Genomic DNA, 24,250 nt, shown 5'->3' with positions numbered 1-24,250 from the left:
CCAAATACCTCCATCTCTTTACTCTACCCCAAATACCTCCATCTCTTTACTCTACCCCAAATACCTCCATCTCCTCACTCTACTCGAAACACCTCCATCTCCTTAATCTACCCCAAATACCTTCATCTTCTCACTCTACCCCAAATACCTCCATCTCTTTCCTCTATTCCAAATACCTCCATCTCCTCACTCTGTCACAAATACCTCCATCTCCTCACTCTGTCACAAATACCTCCATCTCCTCACTCTACCCCAAATACCTCCATCTTTTGATTCTACTCCCAGACCTCCATCTCTTTACTCTACCCGAAATACATTCATCTCATTACTCTACTCAAATTTCGGGAGAGTGGTCTTTAATTACCAAGGGGATAAGAGGAGGGATAAGATCACCTCTTTTCAATTAAAAAAAAGGAATTTTGGCAACTTTTCCCGACCGGAAAAAGAGAGTTTGCTCTTAGAAAATCCCCTCCCCATGGAAGAAACACATTTTCTCAACTCTTACATCTTGTAATTTCCTGGGGCTAAATCTTTCCTTGGCGTAGTTGAAGATCTTGACCCCGGCAGGAAAAGCGAGCGCTATGGCGGGAAATGCAATGTTGATAGCATTCTCTACTTTTGAATTGTACATGTTCAGCATGCCTTGAGCCTTGACTCCATTCACGGTCTTATTCACCTCTTCCTTCATCAGGTACTAAAGTTGACATGCAAGCTTTGTAAGAACAATGTTCATTCAAGAAAATATGTGCCCTTTAACGGCGCGAGGCCACAAGGCCGCGTGGAAATCGTTGGAAGGTAGAAAAAAATGTAGAAGCCAAAATGTTGGTTTTATAGGTTTTAAAAGGGTACTATAAACAAACCCTTACAGCCCTTACTACCCAAGTAGCCACCACCCATCTCCTTCCCATGGTTGTCTCCTCCCCATCACCCATAGCGCTCTGTGCTCCAGGAGTGGCCCACTGCTATATCCATAATTATCAGCAGCGATGACTCACCTTGATATCCGCGCTCGCATTTTTCATTGCAACTTTGACGTTCGGGCTAATATCTTTAACTAACATCTCCTGCTTGTTACTGATCGCCTTCAATCGTTTAGTTATACGTTCATATTCCTCGATGTTGGAACGAACCCATATTTGGTCCAGTTCCCCTGAAGACAAGTAAAAAAACATCTTGCATAAGATAATAGATTTAGCCATTCGAAAGAGTAGAAGGATAGGTGTGCAGTTACAGAATAACACCAGAATAACACCACTTGATCGGTTATTAGTGAATTAAAGATTTTGCCTTGATTATTTTGGTAGTAAATGCAATGATTGATTAATCAATTATCGGAAGCTGACTACTTTAATGTAGGCTCAAAGTTCTGTTAGACTCCTCTAACAAATAATTCCCGTAATCGTAGATCGATAAGATGTAGTTTTTATTTGGACAAGAATATTGGTTTATACCGGTGTTTGCGTTTTTGTGCCTTTTAGCGTTTTACACATCAAATGATGGTTTTTTTTGGTAGCCCTCATTTTGCTTTGTGTAACATAGACATTTCTGTGTTCAATTATTTCATTTTCGGTTATATTTAAGACGAACACCGTTTTGCAATGGCAAAACACTTTTACAAGTGTCACACAAACCAAAACAAATTAACGGATCATGCAGAATGAGCGCCATGGTTGCAAAGCCTCAGCTGTTTTGCTTGATTTTCAACTTTTTCTCCCTCCCTGTTTCAAACTTTTCTTGCAGCGTACCTTTATTCTGTAATTCCTCAGCCGTTTTGCTATCTTTTTTAACCCTGTTCTTTCCGGCTTCGAACTTCTCTTTGAATGTGCATGCCTCTGGGAACTCCAGGTCTCCACAGCATCCTTCAATAGCTCTATAGACGGCAGCTGTTAAACTAACAAATGAAACCACAAAATTTGTGAATTTCGAGAAGATCTTGAATCCCTTGAAAATCAGCTTCGGCGAGATAAATCCTGCAATGAATGTGGGAAAGTTTGTTATTTTCGATTTATGTGATTATGTTATTTATGAAGTAAATATTCATAAGGCTAACATCTAAATCAAAGCGAGGAAATAGCGTCATTTCTTTTCCTCATTAGTGGCGAAACCCGTTCCTATGACGGTCTTGTCGGTTTAGTTTTCCTATGACGGTCTTATCGGTGTAGTTTTCTTATGACGGTCTTGTCGGTTTAGTTTTCCTATGACGGTCTTATCGGTTTAGTTTTCCTATGACGGTCTTGTCGATTTAGTTTTCCTATGACGGTCTTGTCGGTTTAGTTTTCCTATGACGGTCTTGTCAGTCTAGTTTTCCTATGACGATCTTGTCGGTTTAGTGTTCCGATCACGGTCTTGTCGGTTTAGTGTTCGTTGACGGTCTTGCCGGTTTAGTGTTCGTATGACGGTCTTGTCGGTTTAGTGTTCGTTGACGGTCTTGTCGGTTTAGTGTTCCGATCACGGTCTTGCCGGTTTAGTTTTCGTATGACTTTCTTGCCGGTTTAGTTTTCGTATGACGGTCTTGCCGGTTTAGTGTTCGTATGACGGTGTTGTCGGTTTAGTGTTCGTATGACGGTCTTGCCAGTTTAGTGTTCGTATGACGGTCTTGCCGGTTTAGTGTTCGTATGACGGTCTTGCTGGTTTAGTGTTCGTATGACGGTCTTGCCGGTTTAGTGTCTTAGTGTTCGTATGACTGTCTTTACGGTTTAGTGTTCGTATCCAATGTGAAAAATAGCCCCACCAAACCAATCATAACCAGACTTGAGATTCGTACCCAAACAGGGCTGTACTCCCTTCTCCCTTTCCCACCGTAAAAAAAAAACAATAATCTTCCGAAAGCTCTCCCATGTTCTCTTTTGTACCTGAAACCACATTGCTTTTAAAGACCGATTTAGCCATTTTGCTCATGCTTCAATGCGGGTCACGATGAAGGGATACTCGACCATTTGAAAAAGGTAAACTTACTAGCTCTCCCTGCTATGTGGAGTGCTGGACTCTGCTTGTAGTGTTGAGCGATGTTATTCTTTCCGCTGTCCTCGCCATCCGCACTGCCGTCATACTCGTTTTCCTCGTCGTCGTCCACATCAAGGTCCTCATAGTTGTTGACACGCAACTCCTTGTTATCCGAGGAGCACACGTGACCAGGACGTGTCGCCTGGCCGAATTCTTGCAATAGCAACAACGTGCACAAAATGGCAACGAGACGTGTATTAGCCATCCCTGATTCTTGTCACAAAATGCTGCAACACAAAATATGATTGGCGACACCAGCAGAGACAGCGAAGATCTGGATCGGATGTAAGAAATTACCCCAGAATTCGTCAGCCTTTTTATAACAAAGTAGGGCAATACTCAGAATATTCAGAAGATACTCCAAGCTTTGAAGTTAAAATAGGACAACTCGAACCCTCAAGGGAGACGAAAAAAGTTCCGGTTATCAGGAGTTCGACTTATCCGAGTTCGAGCCATCAGGAGTTCGAGTTAACCGAGATAACTCGAGTCTTCAGGAATTCGAGTTATCAAGAGTTCGAGTTATCAGGAGTTCGTGTTATCAGAGTTCAAGTTATCAGGAGTTCGAGTTATCCGAGTTCGAGTTATCAGGAGTTCGTGTTATCAGAGTTCGAGTTATCGGGAGTTCGGGTTATCAGCAGTTCGACTTATCCGAGTTCGAGTGTATTCGAGTTCGAGTTATCAGAGTTGAAGTGATATAAATGTATCCGTCTGTGGTACGGATTCTTTGGAAGAATCCAAAGAAGCTCAACTTTACGAGTTTAGAGCTATATAAGTTTGTCTCAGATTTTGAGTCGATAATAAGTATGTTAATGAGACAAGGCTGGAAACTTTATTCTGACTACCTCAGTTTCAGCGCGATTTTCTGCCGGATTTTAATCAATATATAAACACTGACACCGATAGAGGATGGGAGAGGGATCGATTTTTTAAAGCAATCCACTTAGAAACCTGCGAGCAATTATTTTTAACGTTATTTTAGCTTTCCGTTGATGATCAGGACATAGCAGATGGTCAAATGGCATTTCTGGAATGTAATTTGCATAGACGGTGTAGCCCTGCACCATCCTAGATTTCTCTTGTCCTTCTCGCAAACGTCGACAGTCTGCATATACTTCCCTAAGCGCTATAAGTTACGTTTCACACAACTGCTCACCGTATAGAAGTCAGTGCGGATATTACGAGAAAGACAAGTCAGGTCTCGAAATCCGAGACAAACCTATATCGCTCTAAACTCGTAAAATTAAGCTTATTTTGGAAGAAAGCTGACGGAAACATTTGTATCCCAACAAAGTTCATTTCATGAATTAGAGCATGAAGATATAACTCATAGATGATTATTTGCGTGAAGAGAGATGACTGAAAATTTGTCTCTAGGGAACTGGAAGTAAGTTCGAGTAAGCGGAGAGTTCGAGTTATCCGAGTAGGAATGACTGAAAATTAGGCTTAAGGCATACGTCGAACCGAACTTAAACCTAATCTTATTCTTATTTCCAGTGGCGGCAAACGCCGATCCAATTTTTTAGGATACAATACATTTTAAGTAATTAATTTCATACTTTTGTGGAATTTGTTCGAAATTACTTATTGCCAGTGATTATTAGGATTTCATTATTGTCTCAGAACAAATAAAAGGACAAAATTTTCCCGTGCGAGCGTGCGTTTTGAAAAATAATGAATGCTGCTATATATAATCATTACCGACCAATAAATTTTAAAATAAGAACATTTGTTGCACATGTCGATCGTGTTTCAGGCACGTATGTGCCCTCAAAGCAGGGCCAGAATAACAATTTTTTTCTGATACTTCGCTATTTTGTTGGTAAGTACGCAAATCGCTTACTCTTTAAGGGGTATGCCGCCAGGCCGCGGCGACACGATTCGATTCGACTCGGCGACTTGAACTCGAATCTACAGGCCCGTAGTCAGGGGGGGTTCGGACGAACCCGGCTTGAAGGTCCGCTCAGAGCAAACGAAAATATATAACGTTTGGTTGGAGATATACCGTGCACATCAATATGTCATTTAAGTAACTATAAAAATCTTTTTATAATAATTATCTTTATTATTATCGCTTTATGTTAAAAAGTACCCTATATATAACATTTTAAATACAAGATTGATTGCCTAATGTTATAAGGCGAGTAGAGGGGTATACCAGAAATTTGGTCCTCTGAAATGAAAAAACCAACCACCCTGGCTCAAAATCCCGGCTACGGGCCTGATCTATTAACCACACTTGGACTGATTCGTGGCATACGTTGTACCTTCCATGTACTTAATTCAAAAACAATAGATTCGACTGAATGAGGTACTGTTCATGTTTGGTTCAACGTATGCCTTAAGCCTAGTCTTTAAAGTACTTTTTGATGACCACATTATGGTCACCTTGTGTTGACCTAGATCGAGGATCTTGTTAAAAGACTTTTGCCATTATTAAGTTTTTTTTTCTTTAAAAATGGCTTTTAAATCTTGTCTTACCTTTCGCGGGGACGAGCAGCGATCTGAAGCAGTCAAATGCTGCCTTTGTGATTCATCTATATCTTGAGCTCAGAGCACATCAATATTTAAGATACCACCAAAAAACTCTTGTAATTAAAAGTTTTAGGACTTTTTATTGAACATTTGGATTTGTCTTAGAATGTCAGCAAATGGGTCTGCATTATTTGCATTTCGTATTTTCAAAGAAGTTCTTCCATTTTGCGAAAAAAGGCGCAAAGACGGGAAAAGTTGAGACTTTCTCTAGGATTCGTAAAGAAATCGGAGGAGGATTTTAATGAAAATCTTATTTGATAGACAAGTTCACAGCGAAAAGACAGGTAGAACGTTATTACAATTTTTGGGCAGGTACTTTAATCGTTTTTTAATAATCTTGTGCCGTAATATAGACAACTTTGCTTTCTTTATGAAGAACTGTGAATCCCTTATTCGTGAAAAGGATTAATTTTGGAAGTCAAGTCTTTCATCGCACTTCGGTACATCATATTTTGTTCTCTCAGCACTTATCATTTAGATTCAAAATGGCGGATGCTCTTAAAGCGGGAAATCAGAAAGTGGCGTCTAGTGACAACTGCGGACGAGGCCTGGGGACGAGGAAGGGAAAACCCGTTTTAAACATGTTTTAGCTCAATCTTATGATTGTTGACTGCTTCGTGTAGTTCATAAAACTACTTTATACAGGCAGCCATGCACCAAAGAAATATCTCTTTGTTGTAATTACTGTACTTCGATACATATCGAATCAATACGAAAGGCCCAAATAGTCGTGATCGTAAACCAGAAGAATTAATACAATGCACCAAAAAACTGGTATTCGACTAATTTTCGTCTTTAATAAGACTTCTTCAGGGCAGACCGAATAAGGCCCCCCGGGGGGGTCTTCAGAGTAAAAATGATAGGGATGCTTGTCGGGAAATTTGAAAAATACCGCTAAATATACCTGCACACCAAAAATTGCTACCCTAAAAATACTCCAAATGCCCTAAAAATACCATTTCTAAGAGAAAAGCCCACTTTTTTATCGGAGAACCCTAAAAATACCTGAGGCCTGATTTTGACCCCTAAAAAATACGACAAGCATCCCTATCAGGTCGACATGGGAAGAACCCCCCCCCCCCCCCCCCGGGAAAGGAGGTAAATCGTTACAAGCTTATTTACATCAGAATAGAGGCACAAGACTAAAAACATTACAACTGTCCCACAAAAAAAGCGCGTGTTCTAGAATAGCGCGCTATATATCTCTACTTGGGTTCCTACTTCATAAAAAGTCGTCACTAAGACCCCGCGAGACACCGTAGATAGACTTTAGCCGATAAGCCCACTGACCTTCCCTTTCCCTAGGCTGAGCCTCAGAATTACACATATCTATAAGTTGTCCTGTTACATTACTAAGACCTAAATGGATTGTAGCAATAAATGTTGATAGACAACATCCTTAACTCTCTCACTAATCAGTAATTTAGGGTGCTTATTTAACCTTCTTTTGTGATTTTTAAAACGCTTTCTAAAATTGTTGATAGTAGAACCTACGTACTGCGTGTTATAAACATAGAGCAAGTAAACATAAACAACAAAATCTGAATTACAATCTAAGTCAAAATTAAAGACATATTTCTTATTGGTAACCGTACTGCGAAGCCCCCGCCCTGTCGTAAGAAAGTTAGACACTATTATTATTTTCGATCAATATTTTCAAGACCTCGGTCAAGGTATTTCACGATACGGACCTCCCAGCTGGTAAAAAAAACATACATAAACCATTTCTCTATATTTAAGGAGCACCGCGCTTGTTTGTAACAGCAAACAAGTTAAACCCGGTACCGTCCCCCAGCCGTTGTCGTCATATCAACGAGACAATACAAGTGGTCAGAGAACCCGAAAAAAAAAATGCTGTTACAAGTGCACGAACATATCCTTTGAACTCCTTTGAAGCTTCCTTTGAAGCCACCATAGGTACCCTTTTGTGTTGGAATAGTGCAATCAACGAAAAGGTCCTTCAACCTAAGTTTTTTTCAAAAACAATCGTCATCTTTTGATATACACATAATCCTACATACTATACCTCTTGTAGTACGCGAAAATACTGACCGATAATAACAACAACAACAACAACAACAACCACAACAACAACAACAACAACAACGACGACGACGACGACGACGACGGTGGTGGTGGTGGTGGTGGCGATGATGATGATGATGATAATAATAATAATAATAATAATCAGTCTCGCTTAGTGCACTCAACTGGATGTCCAGCCAGACAACGTCGCGACAGAAAGCCAGGCGACTGCACTAAGCGAAATAGGGCATGAATCTGATTGGCGCAGAATGGTGGTTTGGCTGGCGGAACAGAAGAAGATAACGGTTGACATACCAAGCTAAAACGTTTTTTCACTTTATCAATATTCTTAAAGAGCCGACAGAGAGTAAATTCTTGTAGTCCAAGAAAAAAAAGTGAAAAAAAAAAAATTGAAGCATGCTCACGTCAACAAAACGTGATTTCACTATTGAATGACAAAAATCGCTGAATACTAGTTAACAGCAGTGAACTAAATGCTTATAGGTCAAGGAAACAAGATTGTCGATATGAAATTGACGTCATAAGCAGCAAGTTAGATTTGATAGATACTGTTATGACAGACGTGTATTCGAAACAAACTCCGCTTTTAGGCAGTGTCAAATCTCTACATGACATTATTACATTTGTGGGTTTATTACATTTGTGGGCAATATGTTGTTACATTTATGGGTTTATTACATTTGTTGGCAATATGTTGTTACATTTATGGGTTTATTACATTTGTGGGCAACATGTTGTTACATTTATGGGTTTATTACATTTGCGGGCAATATGTTGTTACATTTATGGGTTTATTACATTTGTGTGTAGTTATTACATTTATGTGCGGTCCGGTATTGCGGGGTTCGGATCGTAGGATACCGGACCTAACGAGAGCCAATCAGAGCGCGCGATTTGATAGATACCGGATCCCCCCAAAATAAATACTTGTTATTTACCAGCTGGAAGTTCCGTATCGTGATATACCGTAACCGAGGTCTTGAAAATACTGACCGAGGCCGAAGAACTTCGTTCAATATGAAGTTTGTTGGATTCGGATCAATTGCTAGCGAATAAAAGCCAATTGTCATGAGTGGTATTTTGCTTATTTTCTTTGAATGGGTGCGATCTTAAATAACAATTAAAGGGGATAAAATATCTTTGTAAAAAAATTCTCGTTATCAGTTCGGTTGCTTCGGTGCAAAAGATTGTTAAAATGGAAAATAGGGTCTTAGCCCCTTTTACTCCGAATTCCTCTATATTTATCACCTATAATTTCAGACCACCAAGCGAAATAGTGTCTGCGCCCCCTTTCCCCGCAGCCTGGCATGGCTTTGACGCCGTAAATCCAGAGATGGAAATCAATACAATCAAAGAAGAGCCGCAAAATATACCAAAGAAGCCACATTTGGGTTTATAAGATTTTTTGGGTAAGCCAAACGGACCATCAAGAACCATCACGTATAAATATATTTTTTTTTCGAGTAAAGCGCTTTTTTGAGAAATGTTGTCAATACAATTAAGGCATGTTCTAAGTTTTAAGGCAATTTTATGGATAACATTTCACAAAGAAAACGCTTTACTCGTCCCCTCTCAGAACAGCCGAATTCCGAACTACGAACAAGCAACCATTGCCTGGGCTACCTGTGCTCCTTCCAGCGCGGTCAAGCGTAACTAATCGTCCAACGGCGTCGGTCAAGGATGCTCGTGGCTACTTTTTGGTTTTAAAAAACGACTAGCGGCAAGGGAAATTGTTTAGCTCGGATGTTTTGCCACATATCGAATGTAAGTCTACCCTGGCATAGGTCTGCGAGATAAAAAATATTTTGTTTGTTGTTTTTTCCTCTCGAATTTCGACGGTATATGAGAGTGCTAACGACAATGGCGCCTCCAACCTTGTTTCTTTCCTCAGTAGGGGGAGAGAAGTCATAAATTCCGTTGAGAAAACCCCGCCAAATTGCGTATTACAGGTGAATTTGACAACAACAAGATATGTTCTGAGTTTAAAGGCAATTTTATTGACAACATTTCACAAAAAAAAGCTTCACGTGCAATTTCATTTCCTGTTTACGCGCGCGCGTTTCCAAACACTGAAGAACACTGTTCTCAAAATCTTTTCCATAACAAACGTACTTTCGTACTTCAAACGACAAACAATAAACTGGTTCTTATCTAATCTAATGCATAAGAAGATTACCTACAGCCCTAACAGAGTGCGCATGTCATAAATTCTAATACCGGAGCCGGGGGGGACTGGGGGGGTTCAGAGGAACTGGTGGGAGGCGTGGATCGCCCCTCCGGGCCTCCCAGCCCCGTCTCCCGTCTTAGGCCTGGGAGACGCGAATCGTCCCTCCGAGCCCCCTGCCCCGTCTCTATATATCAAGCGTATAATGTTTCACGTACATGAACAATCGGCGATCGCTAATGTAGACCGAATCGGTTTCGCGTACATAAGCTTTTGGCGATTGCTAATGTAGGCCAAATCGGTTTCGCGTACGGGGCGATTGCTAATTAGGCCAAAATGGTTTCACGTACATGAACAATTGGCAAAAGCTAATGTAGGCCAAAACGATTTCACGTACATAAACAATCGGCAAAAGCTAATGTAGGCAAAATAGATTTCGCGTACATGAATAATAATTAGGGCCGCAGGTGTTTCGCGTGCATGAATAATAATTAGGGCTGCAGGTGTTTCGCGTTCATGAATAATTAATTAGGCGCCGGCCTTGCAATTAGACATTCGTCTGTCCTGTGGTATACCGAGCGTTCGAAGGATGAGGTGCGGAAAAGATTACTGCGGGTGGCTAAGGATCGGCCACGCAAACACGTGCGGCCGGAGGTGCTTGGACACCTACTGCAAGGTGCACCTCCAAAGGCTCCGTAAGTGCAGCCCCCTCCCCGTGCCGTGCATGGTCTGCGGCATAGGGACTCAGTCGGAGACGCGGCTGTGCCGCCCCTGCGGAGCGAATCGTAAAGGGCAGAGGATGCGTGGCATCGAGAGGCGCGCTCGGAAACGGTTCGCACTCGTCCTGTCTGACATCGCAGCCCGCGGTGTGGTCAATTAGAGACTGGGTGGCATGGGGCATACCCAGACTCTCAGGTAGAGACTGGGTGGCTCAAGGTGTGCCCGAATATGGACGCTTATGTAGAGGAGATTCTCGATAGCATGCGTGACAAAGAGGCGCCCGCCGTACTGGCGGGGCTGGTCCAAAACATCCTGGACGAGGACATCATCGACGATGTCAAACACAGGCTGCTTAAGCCGCTCGTACCGGAGAAGGTGTGGACGGAGGAGGTCTGGCGCGAGTTCGACCCTCTGCTGCCTGGACGGCGGCAGGAGGGCCCGGAGAGCTTAGACCCCGAGACGTACTACTCTCTCTTCGTCGGCGGCGCCCATCTTCGGTTCCCAAGCGTGGATGCCACTCTGCGGGGCCGATACATAAGCGCCAGTGTTTACCAGGAGATGCGAGATCTTGGTGGGACAGGTGTGATTGCTCTAAAGCCGGTTGTGCGGGGACCTGATACTAATGACGATGGCTCGGTGTGGTGGGTCTCGCACGAGCGAGAGTCTCTGCGGGCGAATGCAGTGCTTCCGCTGGTGCTCGAGATGGTAGACCCCGACCGGCGTTACAGACTCTTCACGGTCGTTGGTAAGGCCCCCGCAGAGCCATTGGCGCCAATCACAGAGGAGGAAGGGCGCTCGGAGCACAAGATCGGTGGGTTGTTAGTCAAAAGTGGGGGCCAAATCGCAGTCGGCGCCCTGGAAGGCATCGATGCGGGTATTTGGGAGAAGGGGCGAGAGTACCTCATCTACGTGAAATACGAGCTTCGCCCTTTACCTGAGCAAAATGGTGAGCCTGGGCCAATGTTTGTGCGAGAGGGGGGTGACACCTTCGTTAACTGTGTTGTGAGCTATGTTGCCGACGTCTTGAGGAATCGCGGCACCTCGCGCTCCCTTGGTCTAACCAAGACACGAGACAAGATCCTCGAGCGATTTGACAAGAAGCTGGCCACCACGGGGTGCACCAAAGAAGACCTCTTTGAGATGGAAAGGAAGCTCGAGGTAAAGCTAGTAGCCGTGGACGCCCTGGGTTACGTCCTGTGGGACTCGGGGAAGTACGGGACTAAGACGAGGATCACCATCCCTTGCCACAATAACCACCCCTGGGCGGAGCTTCCGACCGAACCATCTGCGATCGCGAGCGTCCACGGCCTAGACTTCGAGGCTGAGAGGGAGCTTCGTTCGTTATGTCAGGGGGAGGCAGCGCCTCGCGCTACCAGTGCCGCCGCAAAAGCGCACGAGGCGAAGGTGCGGGAGGTGCTCATCCGCTTCATAAACAGGGCGATCCCCAGAAGCACGAGGGTCTGGCTGTGTGGGCGCGTTATAGTCACACACGAAGGCAAACTGTACCGATCGGGACAAGACGGATGGGCTATTGACAGGGCGTTTACAGACGGGACTGGACATGATCCTCAGTGGCTCCCTGATGATCACCCAGCCTACAAGAGTACATCGAAGCTACACACTCGATGGGCGGCGCAATAGGGTATCGCTTCAAGAAGTGGACCCAAAGAGAAAACATCAGGCCAACGACTCCTAAATACAGGGACGTCTGGCGAGCGGCACAGGTTGAGTCCAAAGTGTGGAATAGCAGGGAAAACTTAGGGGCGCAGCCTCATGCGCACATCGACATGCGTGCGGCGTACCTAGGATGCGAGGACAGTGTCTTCGGCGGCGCCTCGGACGCCATTGATCTGGTACGGAAATACGGCTTCCCTACGAACGTGTGTCGTATCGCGGATGTTGCGAGACGGCCATTAAGCGAGGTTCTTCAACTGACCGGGGCCATTCAATTGACCGAGTGGGGGTTCTCTGAGGCCTGCCACCCCTACACTTCCGGGAGGGTAGGGTAGCACTTGGAACAAAACGAGGGCTGGATCACCACGCCAGAGCTCAAGGACCTGCTAGACTCGGGTGACCTCGCCATGGCCGCGACGAGGGAGGTGTTGTATAGCGTCGGAAAAAAGGACTCCATCAAATTCCCCCACTCCGGCCCCGGCGGCGAAGACTCGCAGGGCCGAGATCTCGCTGTCCGTTTCGTAGGCAAGTGCGCTCGCCATGGCGACGAGTCCTCGATCGTAGTCCGCGACCGTGAGGAAGCCGCGTATCTGACAAACCTCCTTGCGGGCACCGACCACTTACTTAACTTCGAGCATGCCGACGGGGCTCATCTGATCCAATACAAAGACGGAGTCCGGCGCTCACAATGGTACCACATCAGGGCCTTCGTCTTGGCGTACACAAACATAGCGTTGCGACGCATGTTGCGACGCATGCGAAGACGTTCTCCGAGTGTGCACAGATGCCATATACGCAAAGGCGATGCCCAGTGGTGTGAGGCTCGTGGAGCGAAATCCGAGGTATGAAGAGTGGCGCCACAAGAGACCTGGTTACGAGTGGCGGCCCGAGGCGGCTTGGGGTCCGAAGAGGTCGGGGTGCTTGGCTAGGGAGCCAAGCACTGCGCCGAGTCTGCCGTGCGATCTGGTGGCCGCAACCTCTGCGAGGATGTATCTAGCCGGCCAGGGAGGATCGGGGAAGACCGAGTGGGCGGTGAGCATGTTCCGTGGCCGTAACGCTGTGGTGCTCACCCCCGAGAACGACCTCGCCCACGACCATCGCAACAACCCGCGCCTCGCGGTGAAGGCTCAAACCTACCCCCACTACCTCTGCATACCAGCGGAGAAGCCGATAGAGGAGTGGAGACCTTCCGAGCTGGGGCACAAACTCGACCGTCTTGCAGTAGTAATCATAATTGACGAGTGCTGTAAGGTGCAGAATAAAGTGCTACGCGCCATCCTAGGGTATGTCGCCACGCGGCCGTGTCAGGTAGTGTGTTGTGGCGACTATGGGCAGGTCCCGCCCTGGGAAGATAAAGAGGGGCCTCACGATATGCTCAAGGAGTGGGCACAAGGGAACATCCGCTGGTTCGAGTCCGACTACCGCTGCCTGTGTGAAGGCTGCGGAAAGCAGTACAGTACATGCGACTGCGGCTCTGCGGCTCTGCCGCCCCCTCCTCCAGGCTCCACGACATAAAGGGCCGGATTTGGTGTCAGCCAGACTCCCAACAGCTTGAGGTGTTGGATTGCAGGGCAAGACCATCCAGAACCCAAGACGTCTGTTTATCATAGACCACAGCTTAGAGGGCTGGATCACGAATGCTGTGTACACCGGCATCTCCCGGTGCGGCTCGCCGACCAGATAGTCCGCGTGATCCCCCCCGATGACACCCCAGGTGCCTTGGTTCCCACAGGACTGCAGGCTACGCCCAGTGAAGAGCTCATTATAGCGCGAATCAAGCGATACGCTTTCGACGACAGGCAAAAGGGTCGCACGAAGTACACTGGGCCGCACCACGTTCTGACGGTAGACCACGTACTCGGCATGATTGCTGACGCGGAAAAGAAGTGCACGCTCTGTGGCAGTCAGCTTCTGCTTCAGGGGTACACCAAGAGTCATCTCCAATGCTTCAGTATCGACCGGCGGGACGACAGTCAGGGTCACTACAAGTGGAATGTCAGACTCACGTGCCTCAGCTGCAATAGAAGGCACAAGCGATGATCACGCTAGGGTGGCGCTAGCGTGGCGCTAGGGTGACGCTAGCGCGATCAGAAGATTTTTTCGATCGCGCTGGCGTCGCGCTACGCAACTGCGATCGCGTGAAGCCGTGCTTAGAGTACGCCGTGTAATAAAACACTGGCTGTCCGGGCTCCATGACCCTCTTTAGTATTGGGTACGCCTTGCTTGTCCACCACGGGTCCGTCGCTCGCCGTCGGCCCTTGTCCTGAAGGTCTTCCTCGTTTACGGCGATGTACACCTCCGTTCCGACCTCCAAGGGGACCTCTAAGGGGGGCTTTCCGGCTTTGAGAGGCACGCGCCTCAGCTTTATGGCGTCCTCAGGCGCAAGGCCAGTCATGCGAGTCTTCTTTGCGTTCATGTCCGAGATGACGATTGGCAGAGCAGTAACCCACTCGCGGTTTGTCTTGCCGGACGCAAGCTCCTTCGAGTACTGCGCACGAAATAGGCGCTGCGCCAGCCAGCGATGGAAAGACTCGGCGAAAGCTTGGCTCCTGTGGTGCCCAGGCTCAGCCCGTCGGACCTCCACCCCGTGGTCTGTTAGGAGCTTCGTGGTAGCACCCTTGAACTCCGTGCCGTCATCAACCATGAGGACTTTAGGCCATGTGAGAGGTCCCTCTTCGTAGATGCCAGCGAGTTCGTGGGAGACGACGGCCGCGCTCTTAGTCCTCAGTGGGCGGGCGGCTTTATATCGTGAAGCAACGTCAACGACAGTCAGGGCATACTTGTACCCGCGGTCGGTTGGTAAGAATAGCAGGTCCGACTGGTGGATACGGTTTGGCTGCTCCGAGAAGTGGGCGTAGGTAGTCGGAGGAGGGGGCGTCTGTGTGTAGCCCCCGACGGGCTGCGAGCTTACCCACCTGCGCGCTCGATCTATGGAGGCTGAGCCCTTGGGAAGTTTGGCATGCAGGACAGTCACTAACTGGAAACCACCACTGGCGTAGTATATAGGACGAAGGAACGCATCGAGCTCTGCGTCGGACATGCGCTTGCCGTTCCGGCGGGCCATTACGTGCGTATCGCGACGGGGGAATCAGTCTCCAACAGGCGGATGCCGTCTGCTTAGCCTTCGGCGTACGTATACGTACACGTATACGCGCAGCATGGAAAAAGGCCGCCTAGACGCATACGTACGTATACGCGTTTCGACGGCAGCTGCATCACAGCAAGCGGCTAGCTGCGTAGCCGATGGCGAGAGCGCCGGGGCCTATGTACGCCAACTCGGCGTTCTTCTGCGTTTTGCTGGGGACGTAGTAGTCGGACAGCTCGGGGGCCCGCATCGAATCCAGGGAGGTCTGGTTGTAGAGTTTGAGCGCGTAGTCGATGTCGGTGAAGTTCTGCTTTGCGAGGGACCCTCTCTCGCGACTTTGAGCTTGCCAATCGAGGATTTTTTGTCGCCGCTGTTGGTAGCGTCCATAGTCTTGTTGGTATTTCTCTAGGGCCTTGTCGTGCCTCTCCTTCTCGGCTAAGCCGGGGCTCTCATCGTTTGACAGGAACTTTGCGAGGTAGTTGCCACCAACGAATGCAGTCGCGTTTAGGACGGCGCCGCCAAACAAAATCGCGATAGAGGCCATGTCTATGCGAAGCACACTCCACGCGCTGTGTGTATGCGCAAGGCGCGCACGAGTCTAACACACGGCCCACGCTACTACATGGGCAGGATCTTCTGGTCCTCAAGGTAACCCTTCAAAGCGACCGCACCTGCGACGGCGGCAGTCATTTTTGCGTAGTTCATGGCGTTCGCGGAGGGATCTTTGGTGAAGTCCTCGCGTAAGACCTTGCGCCCAACCCAGCCAATACCGGCGACGAGGCCGGTTATGACTGCGGCGTCGTTGATGGTCTTTGTAATCTTGCTCTGCTGCGTCGTCGACATCGTGCGGATATGGGTGGGGCCCTCGTGTCTAAATGTCTGCTTACTCCATGGATAACAGCCGAGACCCGGGAGCGCGCTCCTTGGTCTGCTGTGCGGCCGCTGCGTGCGGATCGTTAGCTCGCTCGGCCCCGGGGCCACCAACTGGTGTGCGCGTGAACGCGGAAGCTAGCTCCCGCCTACGTGTGTAGAGGCCGATCAATGACACTAGAAGACCAGCGAGCCCGATGACCGAGCTGGCCGGCCTGGCAGAGTTGCTCTCCGGGGCAGGTGTGTGTGCCGAAGGCATGCCAGCGCTTGCCGTTCCGGAGACGGTATCTTCGGCGCGCAAGCGCCGTCCCGGCTGCGGCTCGCTCGGCCCCGGGGCCACCGGCAGCTGCTGCGCAGCGGCGACACGAAGCGACTCTTTCTTCGCTCTGTTGATTCGGTTCCACTTTGCCAAGCGCCTTCCGGCTTCGACTCGTCCAGGGTGAGGTCGGGTCGCGGGCGATTCGGGGCTCGTGATTCGCGCCGTGCCGTCCCGGCAGCAACAGGCGTGCGTGCAGGTTCTTGATGCCGTTTGCCAGGTTCTTGGGCAAGTTCTTGAGCAAGTTGTTCGTCAGGCTGGGCACTAGTACTTCCTTGAGGTTCCTCCATCTGCGTCGACGTGCGAACACGCGGTGTCAACTACTTGGAACCGAGTACTTGGTGCCAAGTGGCAGGATAAGTGGCGAGCTTTCAAATGAGCGTCTACTCTGGGATGGCGGGCTCGACACTGTCCGCGGCTGCTACCTCGCGTTGGCTCCGCGCGTCAGCGCTTGCCGTTCCGGTGTCGGCACGACAGTCCACGTGACGCGCTATGAGTAACGCCCCGGCGGCTAAAGCCATCAAAAGACCGCGGCGTAGAGCCAGGCTTCCGCACAATATGCGGAGCTCGTTGTTGACGATGTAGTCGGACTCTAGGTCATTGTGAAGATCGACCACACTGTCTATCGGCAGCGCCATGCCTACTAGCTTGGTCGTAAGCTTCAGAAAGCCGTCTGCCAGGGCGTCTGTAGTCCGGCTGGCTAGAGCGGTCTCGTATCGCCTCTGGTACTTCCTCACCTCCTCGGCGCTCATGCGTTTGACGTCGTCGTGAGTCAGGGCCTTGCCTACCATTTCTCTCGACTTCCCCGAGGCTACGAGAATCGCGAGTTCCTCCCTCGCGTCTGCTATCTCAGTTTGCTCACCTCCGGTTGCCGCCCCGGCAGGATGCGTCGAGCAGTCCAACGACTCGACGGCCGGGAGGCCTGCGGCGTCCCCCTCAAGAAGACTCTCAAAGTATTCGTCGCTCATCATGCCGTGGCTAAGGTGCATATACGTTATGCCCTAGGGCGGAGGTTACCGTTCGACTAGGGCGATGGTATAAGGGTGACGCAAGCAAAACTCTAACTTCGAGAACTCTTTCGTCTTGAGGGCTTTCATGTACTCTTTCATCTTCTCTTCTGAGAGCCCCGCGCCGTAGTCATGCAGGATAGCTTTCATGTCCGCCTTGCTCGGGGTATAGAAAACCACCAGGGCCGCGATGTTCTCGCGGAACGGCTTCGTGATGCTGGTGAGCTGCTGCGTGATCACCCACACGCTAATACCCACGTGGCGCGCGCTGAACGCCAAGTTGACGAGCTGGTCAGAGCGCCTCTTAACGTCTTTCGAGGCCGCACAGTCGTCGAGTATGATTAGCGTATTAGTGCCTTCGAAGAGAGTGGAGACAAACCTCAGCAGTATGTCGATCTGACCCGCCTCAGGTGCGATGACAAACAGACGATTGTCGCCCTCGCCGAAGCCGTCGTGTGTTTTGTTGTAGACAAAGGTAGGGCAAACGAGTACGATGTAGTCAAACTTGCCCCGGAAAGGGCCGCGCAGTCGGTCCACTAAGAATTGGGTCTTCCCGCATGACGTCGGGCCCACGATGAGAGCGTTAAATGGGACGATTTTAGGGTCAATACCGCTCCGGCGTATGTGCTCAGTATTGTATGGACTCTAGCTGTCCGTTCATAAGGCTCATCTGGGCGTCGGCCACTACAAACACGTGACAGTTTACGCTACCCGAGCCGCCTGCCGTGCGTTTTATCTGGAGGTGCACACCGTCGCGGGTATTGACCAATCGGAGACCACCCCCATGGATGGCGCTGTCGTCCGTCGTTCGAAGGTCGATCCACAGAGCAAACTTGTTATCGCCATAGAACGACTCGGGGCCGATTGCCGGGGCGGCGGGCGCTCCGCTGTGCCCCCCCGGGGAGGGGCGGACGAACCGCCTTTTCGCCTCCCTCCAGAAATCCGTGGGGCGCAGGCCCTGGCTGAAGACTTTGTTTGGCGTGCCGTCGATTGTAACGCGAACGCTCTTGATGTCGGGGTACACGAACTTCTCAGAGTCGCGAGTCCCTGCCGTGTATGGCTCCACGAAGAGGAGCAGCAGACCACTCATAGACCTTCGCGGCAGGTTGAAACTTTCGTTGATTATGCTGTCCGTCCCCTTTGCTAATCACGAAGGTCTTGTGAAGGTTCACTTGCTCGTAGAAGAACGTTGTGCCGTTGTGGTAGGCGGCGGCTGCAGACCGGGCGAGGTTGTCGTCCCTCAGGCTTTCGTACTCCAGCTCTAGATTTGTGATGCCATAGGATAATTTGGTGGCATCGGTTCCAACTACTACCTGGTCAGCCGATGCGAACGTGATCTCGAAGAGCAGCGCCTCGGAGAGCGCCCTTGGGTATAGCACGCCGTGGTCCGTCAGCAGAGAATGGTCTAGCGGAATGGTGTACCTCGCCCCGTGGGTGGCGCTTAGAGCGTTCTCCTTGGCGTTACTGGTCGCCTTATCGCCAGCCTTGGAGCGAAGCTTGCGCATGTTTTCTGACTGTATGCCCTGCTCCAGGCGGTCCTCTCTCTCGACCTTGGACAGGTAAAGCTCCTCATACGTCTTGAAGACGTCGTAGCGGTTGGTGTCCTGGAGCGTTTCTCCTGCAAACGTGATTTTCAGGCGGCTCACGAGATTTCGGCCGACGTTGTTCACGACGGTATTATTCGCATGGCCTGAGACGGAGAGTTCGAGACCGACCCTCAAGGAGCCAGGCACGAGCGTGACGCCTTCCAATAGCTTTGGGACCGCCACATATAGCGTCTCCTCTGGGGAGGCCGTCGACGGGTTGAGAGTGACCCGGTGAGCAGTTCTCTCGGCTTTCAACCCCAGAGGGATTCTGGGTGTTCGCTGGGGGTCGAGTTTATCGCTGACTGACATCGTATACGCGTATGCACATAAAGTACGAAGTCGCGTGGCTATGGTGCGGACTGTTAGACATGTCTAACATAACATAGCATAGCACGAGTTATGCGCGCGCATCATGGGTGATGTTGACGTTGACATTGACGATACCTTGCCGGGCGCGTCCGCCGATCTCGGGGCGGGGGACGACGAGACGACGCCCCTCATCCCGTTTGACCCCGACGATGGGGAGTCGATCCCAATGACGAGCACGTCATCGCGTATGCATGCTGCGCATAGCATGGCTACTCGAAGCGCAACGCAAACCGCCGGAACGGCAAGCGCTGAAACCTCGTTCATCACAGAGGGTGCAGCGACAAGACTCGGTCTCCAGTTCCTCAGGGAGGAATACCCAAACCTTAACGAGAATCTGCTACGGTTCCAGTCAGACCGGAGGGGAAAGACGCTAATACAGGTGCGCAACCTCGACAAAGGAGGTTGGTCTAAACCAAGACAGCTGTTCAACGAGGACGGGGGCGTCCGACGGGACGTTGCAAATCTGAGAGGCTTCAAGCTGGCGATGGGGTCCGTGGCAGAGGTAGACGCGGTCATCCAGACTGGCTCTCCCCTCATGGATTTTCTCTAGATCTCCCATGCTCCGAATGCTTTGCTATTGGTAATGGTATCCAAGTGGTTTCACAAGCCTCCAAGGAGTGGACATTGTGTTTTGAGGCCATGGAAATGAACCTGGAGGATCGGAATAAAGGTACCTATTTGTGTCTTGGGCTGTGTTTATTGATCTCTCTCCCTTGTGTGGTATTTTAAGCGTTTTGTTGAGAAGGATGATTCTGCTTTTTTTCTTTGTTTGATTTGAAGACCATTTATCCCTTAGACTGATGCCTGAGGATCTTCATCTTGTTGTGTTTATTTTGCATTCATGATTTTTTTTTTGGGTTGTGGGTACTGCTCAAGGCCGATACAGGCCGGTTGAGGGGTCAATGTGTTAAATGGAAAAATATGCTTAAACGTTTTTAATGTACTGTGTAGCAATGGGTTGAAAAATCATGAATAGTTTGGAATGACCGAGAAAAACTGGATTGTCCATTCTGGGTCAAGTGATCACTGGCGTGGCGCGATGACGTCATCGATCTCTTTGAACTTCTGTATATATAGCATGTGTTGAAAGTCTCATTTGAAAATGTCGAGTCTTCCCTGAATTATAGCCTTTTTAACTTTCCTAGCAATGGGCTTAGAGAGTCCATGGGCCCTCACAATTTTTATCTGTATATTTCCAATATTTTCTGTATCTTAATTAAATTTCTTCATTTTTTTTCTGTACCTAAAAAAAACACTGTATATTGTTGATCAGTTCTCATGGGTGGAGCTAGGGGTGGGCTGCGCGGGAACCGCCCTCCCCCTAAAATCCAAAGAAAATTCTCGAAGCATCAATAAATCCGGTTACATCCTTTCTTCATTTCCTTGTTTCGCTCTTCCCTCCCTTAGTCTAGTCAATCTACGGTCTAAGATCGGACTAATTGCAAAACAAGGTTTTTCAACGTTTTTGTATTAAATAAGGATCTTTTTATAACATACTAAAAGTCTAAAAAAAAAACGGAGCACGCAAACACCCCGAAAAACCGCATCGAATTTTCCCATACGAGGCTTGTAATAAAAACCAAAGGGATCCCAAATCATGAAAATTATGAAAAATATACATACTTTGAAAAAAAAATCAAATTTATGCCACTTTAAATAATAGGAAATATATATATTTTTACACGATCTGGATAAAAATCAACGTTATCTTATATAGCTTATCTGGTTTTGGCAAAATCCACAGGTTCCTAGCTACCTTTACGGGTATTTAGAAAGAGAATCAAGGACATCATGTAATTATTATAATTAATTTGAGTTTGTTTGATTTTAATAGCGTCGATCTCAAGTTTATTGTTATCTTCCTGCAACCCTGCTTTCAATTATAATTATTTAGTGAGATTTTTAATGCAGGACCACAGTGATATCGGGAGGGGGGGACTAAATTTTTTCATTGACACCGGGACCCCTTCGCGTAGAAAAGGAATTAGTAATTGTTAATCTACGTCGGGCGGGGTTCTAGTAGAAAAGGAATTAGCAATTGTTAATCTACGTCGGGACTGGGTCATCTCATAGAACGGGCTGGGGGGGGGGGGGCGAGTTCCCCAGCCCCGTCTCGTGCAGATGAGGCCTCGCGTAGATAAATAATTAGCGATAATCAGCAACCATCAATCTACGGCGGGACTGGGGCCTTTCACAGAAACGAGGCCCCGCCGCGCCCCCCCAGCCCGTTTTCCATGACCGGGGTCCGGGTAGAAAAGAAATTGGCAACTGCTAATCTACGTCGGGCGGGGTCCGGGTAGAAAGGTCGGGCAGGGGCTTTCATAGAAATGGGGGTAACCCGCGCCGCGCCCCCCAGCCCGTTCTTCGTATGCCCCCAGCGCTTCGTGCGGCATACCCAACGATGGGGTATACCGTCTGGGGGCCTCCGCTCCCTTCGGTCCCCCGCCCGCCACTGCATGCAGCAGGCTCATCCTGTTGTCCCGCCTCCTCGCCCCCCCGGAGTGCCTAGCGCGCGCCGAGCGAAGATAACAGGACCGATAACAGGGCGGCTGGCCCCCCTAGCGCTTCGCGCGGTAACATGTTGGAACCTTGCAATTAGACCCCCGTCTGTCCTGTAGTATACCGAGCATTCGAAGGATGAAGTGCGGGATAGATTACTGCGGGTGGCTAAAAGTCGGCCACGCAAACACGTGTGGCCAGAGGTGCATGGACACCTACTGCAAGGTGCACCTCCAAAGGCTCCGTAAGGGCAGCCCCCTCCCCATGCCGTGCAGGATCTGCGGCATAGGGACGCAGTCGAAGACGCGGTTGTGCCGCCCCTGATGAGCGAATCGTGTAGGGCAGAGGATGCGCGGCACCGAGAGGCGCGCTCGGGAACGGTTCGCACTCGTCCTGTCTGATATCGTAGCCCGCGATACGGGCAATTAGAGACTGGGTGGCACAAGGCATACCCAAACACTTGTCCCGTCTGGTGCCGCAGCCCGCGATACGGGCAATTAGAGACTGGGTGGCACAAGGTATACCCAAACACTCGTCCTGTCTGATACCGCAACCCGCGATACGGGCAATTAGAGACTGGGTGGCACAAGGCATACCCAAACATGGACGCTTACATAGAGGAGATTCTCAATAGCATGCCTGACAAAGAGGCGCCTGCCGTACTAGCAGGGCTGGTCCAGAACATCCTGGACGGGGACATCCCGAAGGGTGTCAAGCACAAGCTGCTTAAGCCGCTCGTTCCGGCAGAAGCGCGTCGGCTTGCCGGAACGGCGGCTGACGAAGAGGCCGCGAAGCACGAGCCGTGGCGCGGGTTCGACCCGCTTCTGCCGGAACGGCGGCAAAAGGGCCCAGAGGGCTTAGACCCCGAGAAGTAATATTCTCTCTTCGTCGGCGGCGCCCATCTTCGGTTCCCAGGCGTGGATGCCACTCTTCGGGGCCAAGACATAAGCGCCGGTGTTTACCAGGAGATACGAGATCTTGGTGGAGCAGGAGTCATTGCTCCAAAGCCGGTTATGCGGGGGCCTGATATTAATGACGATGGCTCGGTGTGGTGGGTCTCGCACGAGCGAGAGTCTCTGCGGGCAAACGCAGTGTTGCCACCGGTACTTGAGATGGTAGACCCTGACCGGCGTTACAGACTCTTTACGGTCGTTGGTAAGGCCCCCGCAGAGCCATTGGCGCCAATCACATAGGAGGAAGGGCGCTCGGAGCACAGGATTGGTGGGTCATTAGTCAAAAGCGGGGACCAAAACGCAGCCGGCGCCCTGGAAGGCATCGATGCGGGTATTTGGTAGAAAGGACGAGAGTACCTCGTCTACGTGATATACGAGCTCCGCCCTTTACCTGAGCAAAATGGTGAGCCTGGGCCAATGTTTGAGCGAGAGGGGGGTGACACTTTCGCTAACTGTGTTGTGAGTTATGTTGCCGACTTCTTGAGGAATCGCGCCTCGGACGCCATTGATGTGGTACGGAAATACGGCTTCCCTACGAACGTGTATCGTATCGCGGATGTTGTGGGACGGCCATTGAGCGAGGTTCTTCAACTAACCGGGGTCATTCAGCTGGCTGAGTGGGAGTTCTCTGAGGCCTGCCACCACTACATTTCAGGGAGGGTAGGGCAGACCTTGGAACAAAACGAGGGCTGGATCACCACGCCAGAGCTCAAGGACCTGTTAGACTCGGGTGACCTCGTCATGGCCACGGCGAGGGAGGTGTTGTACAGCGTCAGAAAAAAGGACTCCATCAGGTTCCCCCACTCCATCGCGAGTAGAGAAGACTCGCAGTATCCTGAGGGTCGAGATCTCGCTGTCCGTTTCGTAGGCAAGTGCGCTCGCCATGTTGATGAATCCTCGATCGTAGTTCGCGACCGTGAAGAAGCCGCGTATCTGACAAACCTCCTTGCGGGCACCGACCACTTACTTAACTTCGAGCATGCCGACGGGGCCCATCTGATCCAATACAAAGACGGTGTCCGAAGCTCACAATGGTACCATATCAGGGCCTTCGTTTTGGCGTACACAAACATAGCGTTGCGACGCCTGTTGAGGCGGATTCCTCGCGAAGACGTCCTTCGGGTGTGCAAAGATGCCATATACGCAAAGGCGGTGCCCAGTGGTGTAAAGCTCGTGGAGCGAAATCCGAGGTATGGAGAGTGGCGCCACAAGAAGCCTGGGTACGAGTGGCGACCCAAAGCGGCTTGGGATCCGAAGAAGTCGGGGAGCTTGGCCAAAGAGCCAAGCACTGCGCCGAGTCTGCCGTGCGATCTAGTGGCCGCAACCTCTGCAAAGATCTATCTAGCCGGCCAAGGAGGATCTGGGAAGACCGAGTGGGCGGTGAGCATGTTCCTTGGCCACAACGTTGTGGTGCTCACTCCCGATA

The 24,250-nt window shown here is 49.7% G+C and overlaps 1 protein-coding gene across 2 annotated transcripts in view; it reads right to left on the bottom strand.

Moving 5' to 3' along the window:
• The window catches only part of LOC116618750, a 46,020-nt gene extending 40,448 nt beyond the window's left edge, over positions 1 to 5,572 (bottom strand). For both annotated transcript variants that reach the window (XM_032382813.2, XM_048728694.1), the window contains exons 1-5: positions 5,482 to 5,572; positions 2,956 to 3,230; positions 1,746 to 1,970; positions 996 to 1,150; positions 506 to 694 (exon numbers count right to left, since the gene is read on the bottom strand). In XM_032382813.2, the coding sequence (XP_032238704.2) occupies positions 506 to 694; positions 996 to 1,150; positions 1,746 to 1,970; positions 2,956 to 3,208 (822 nt within the window). In that variant the 5' untranslated portion in view covers positions 3,209 to 3,230; positions 5,482 to 5,572. The remainder of the gene's footprint in view (positions 1 to 505; positions 695 to 995; positions 1,151 to 1,745; positions 1,971 to 2,955; positions 3,231 to 5,481) is intronic.
• Between the last annotated feature and the right edge of the window lie 18,678 nt (positions 5,573 to 24,250).

This window comes from Nematostella vectensis, chromosome 6 (genome assembly GCF_932526225.1).
Source record: "Nematostella vectensis chromosome 6, jaNemVect1.1, whole genome shotgun sequence".
Lineage (NCBI taxonomy): Eukaryota > Metazoa > Cnidaria > Anthozoa > Actiniaria > Edwardsiidae > Nematostella > Nematostella vectensis.
The sequence above is the reverse complement of the archived record's forward strand: the minus strand, read 5'-3'. Positions and strand labels throughout refer to the sequence as shown.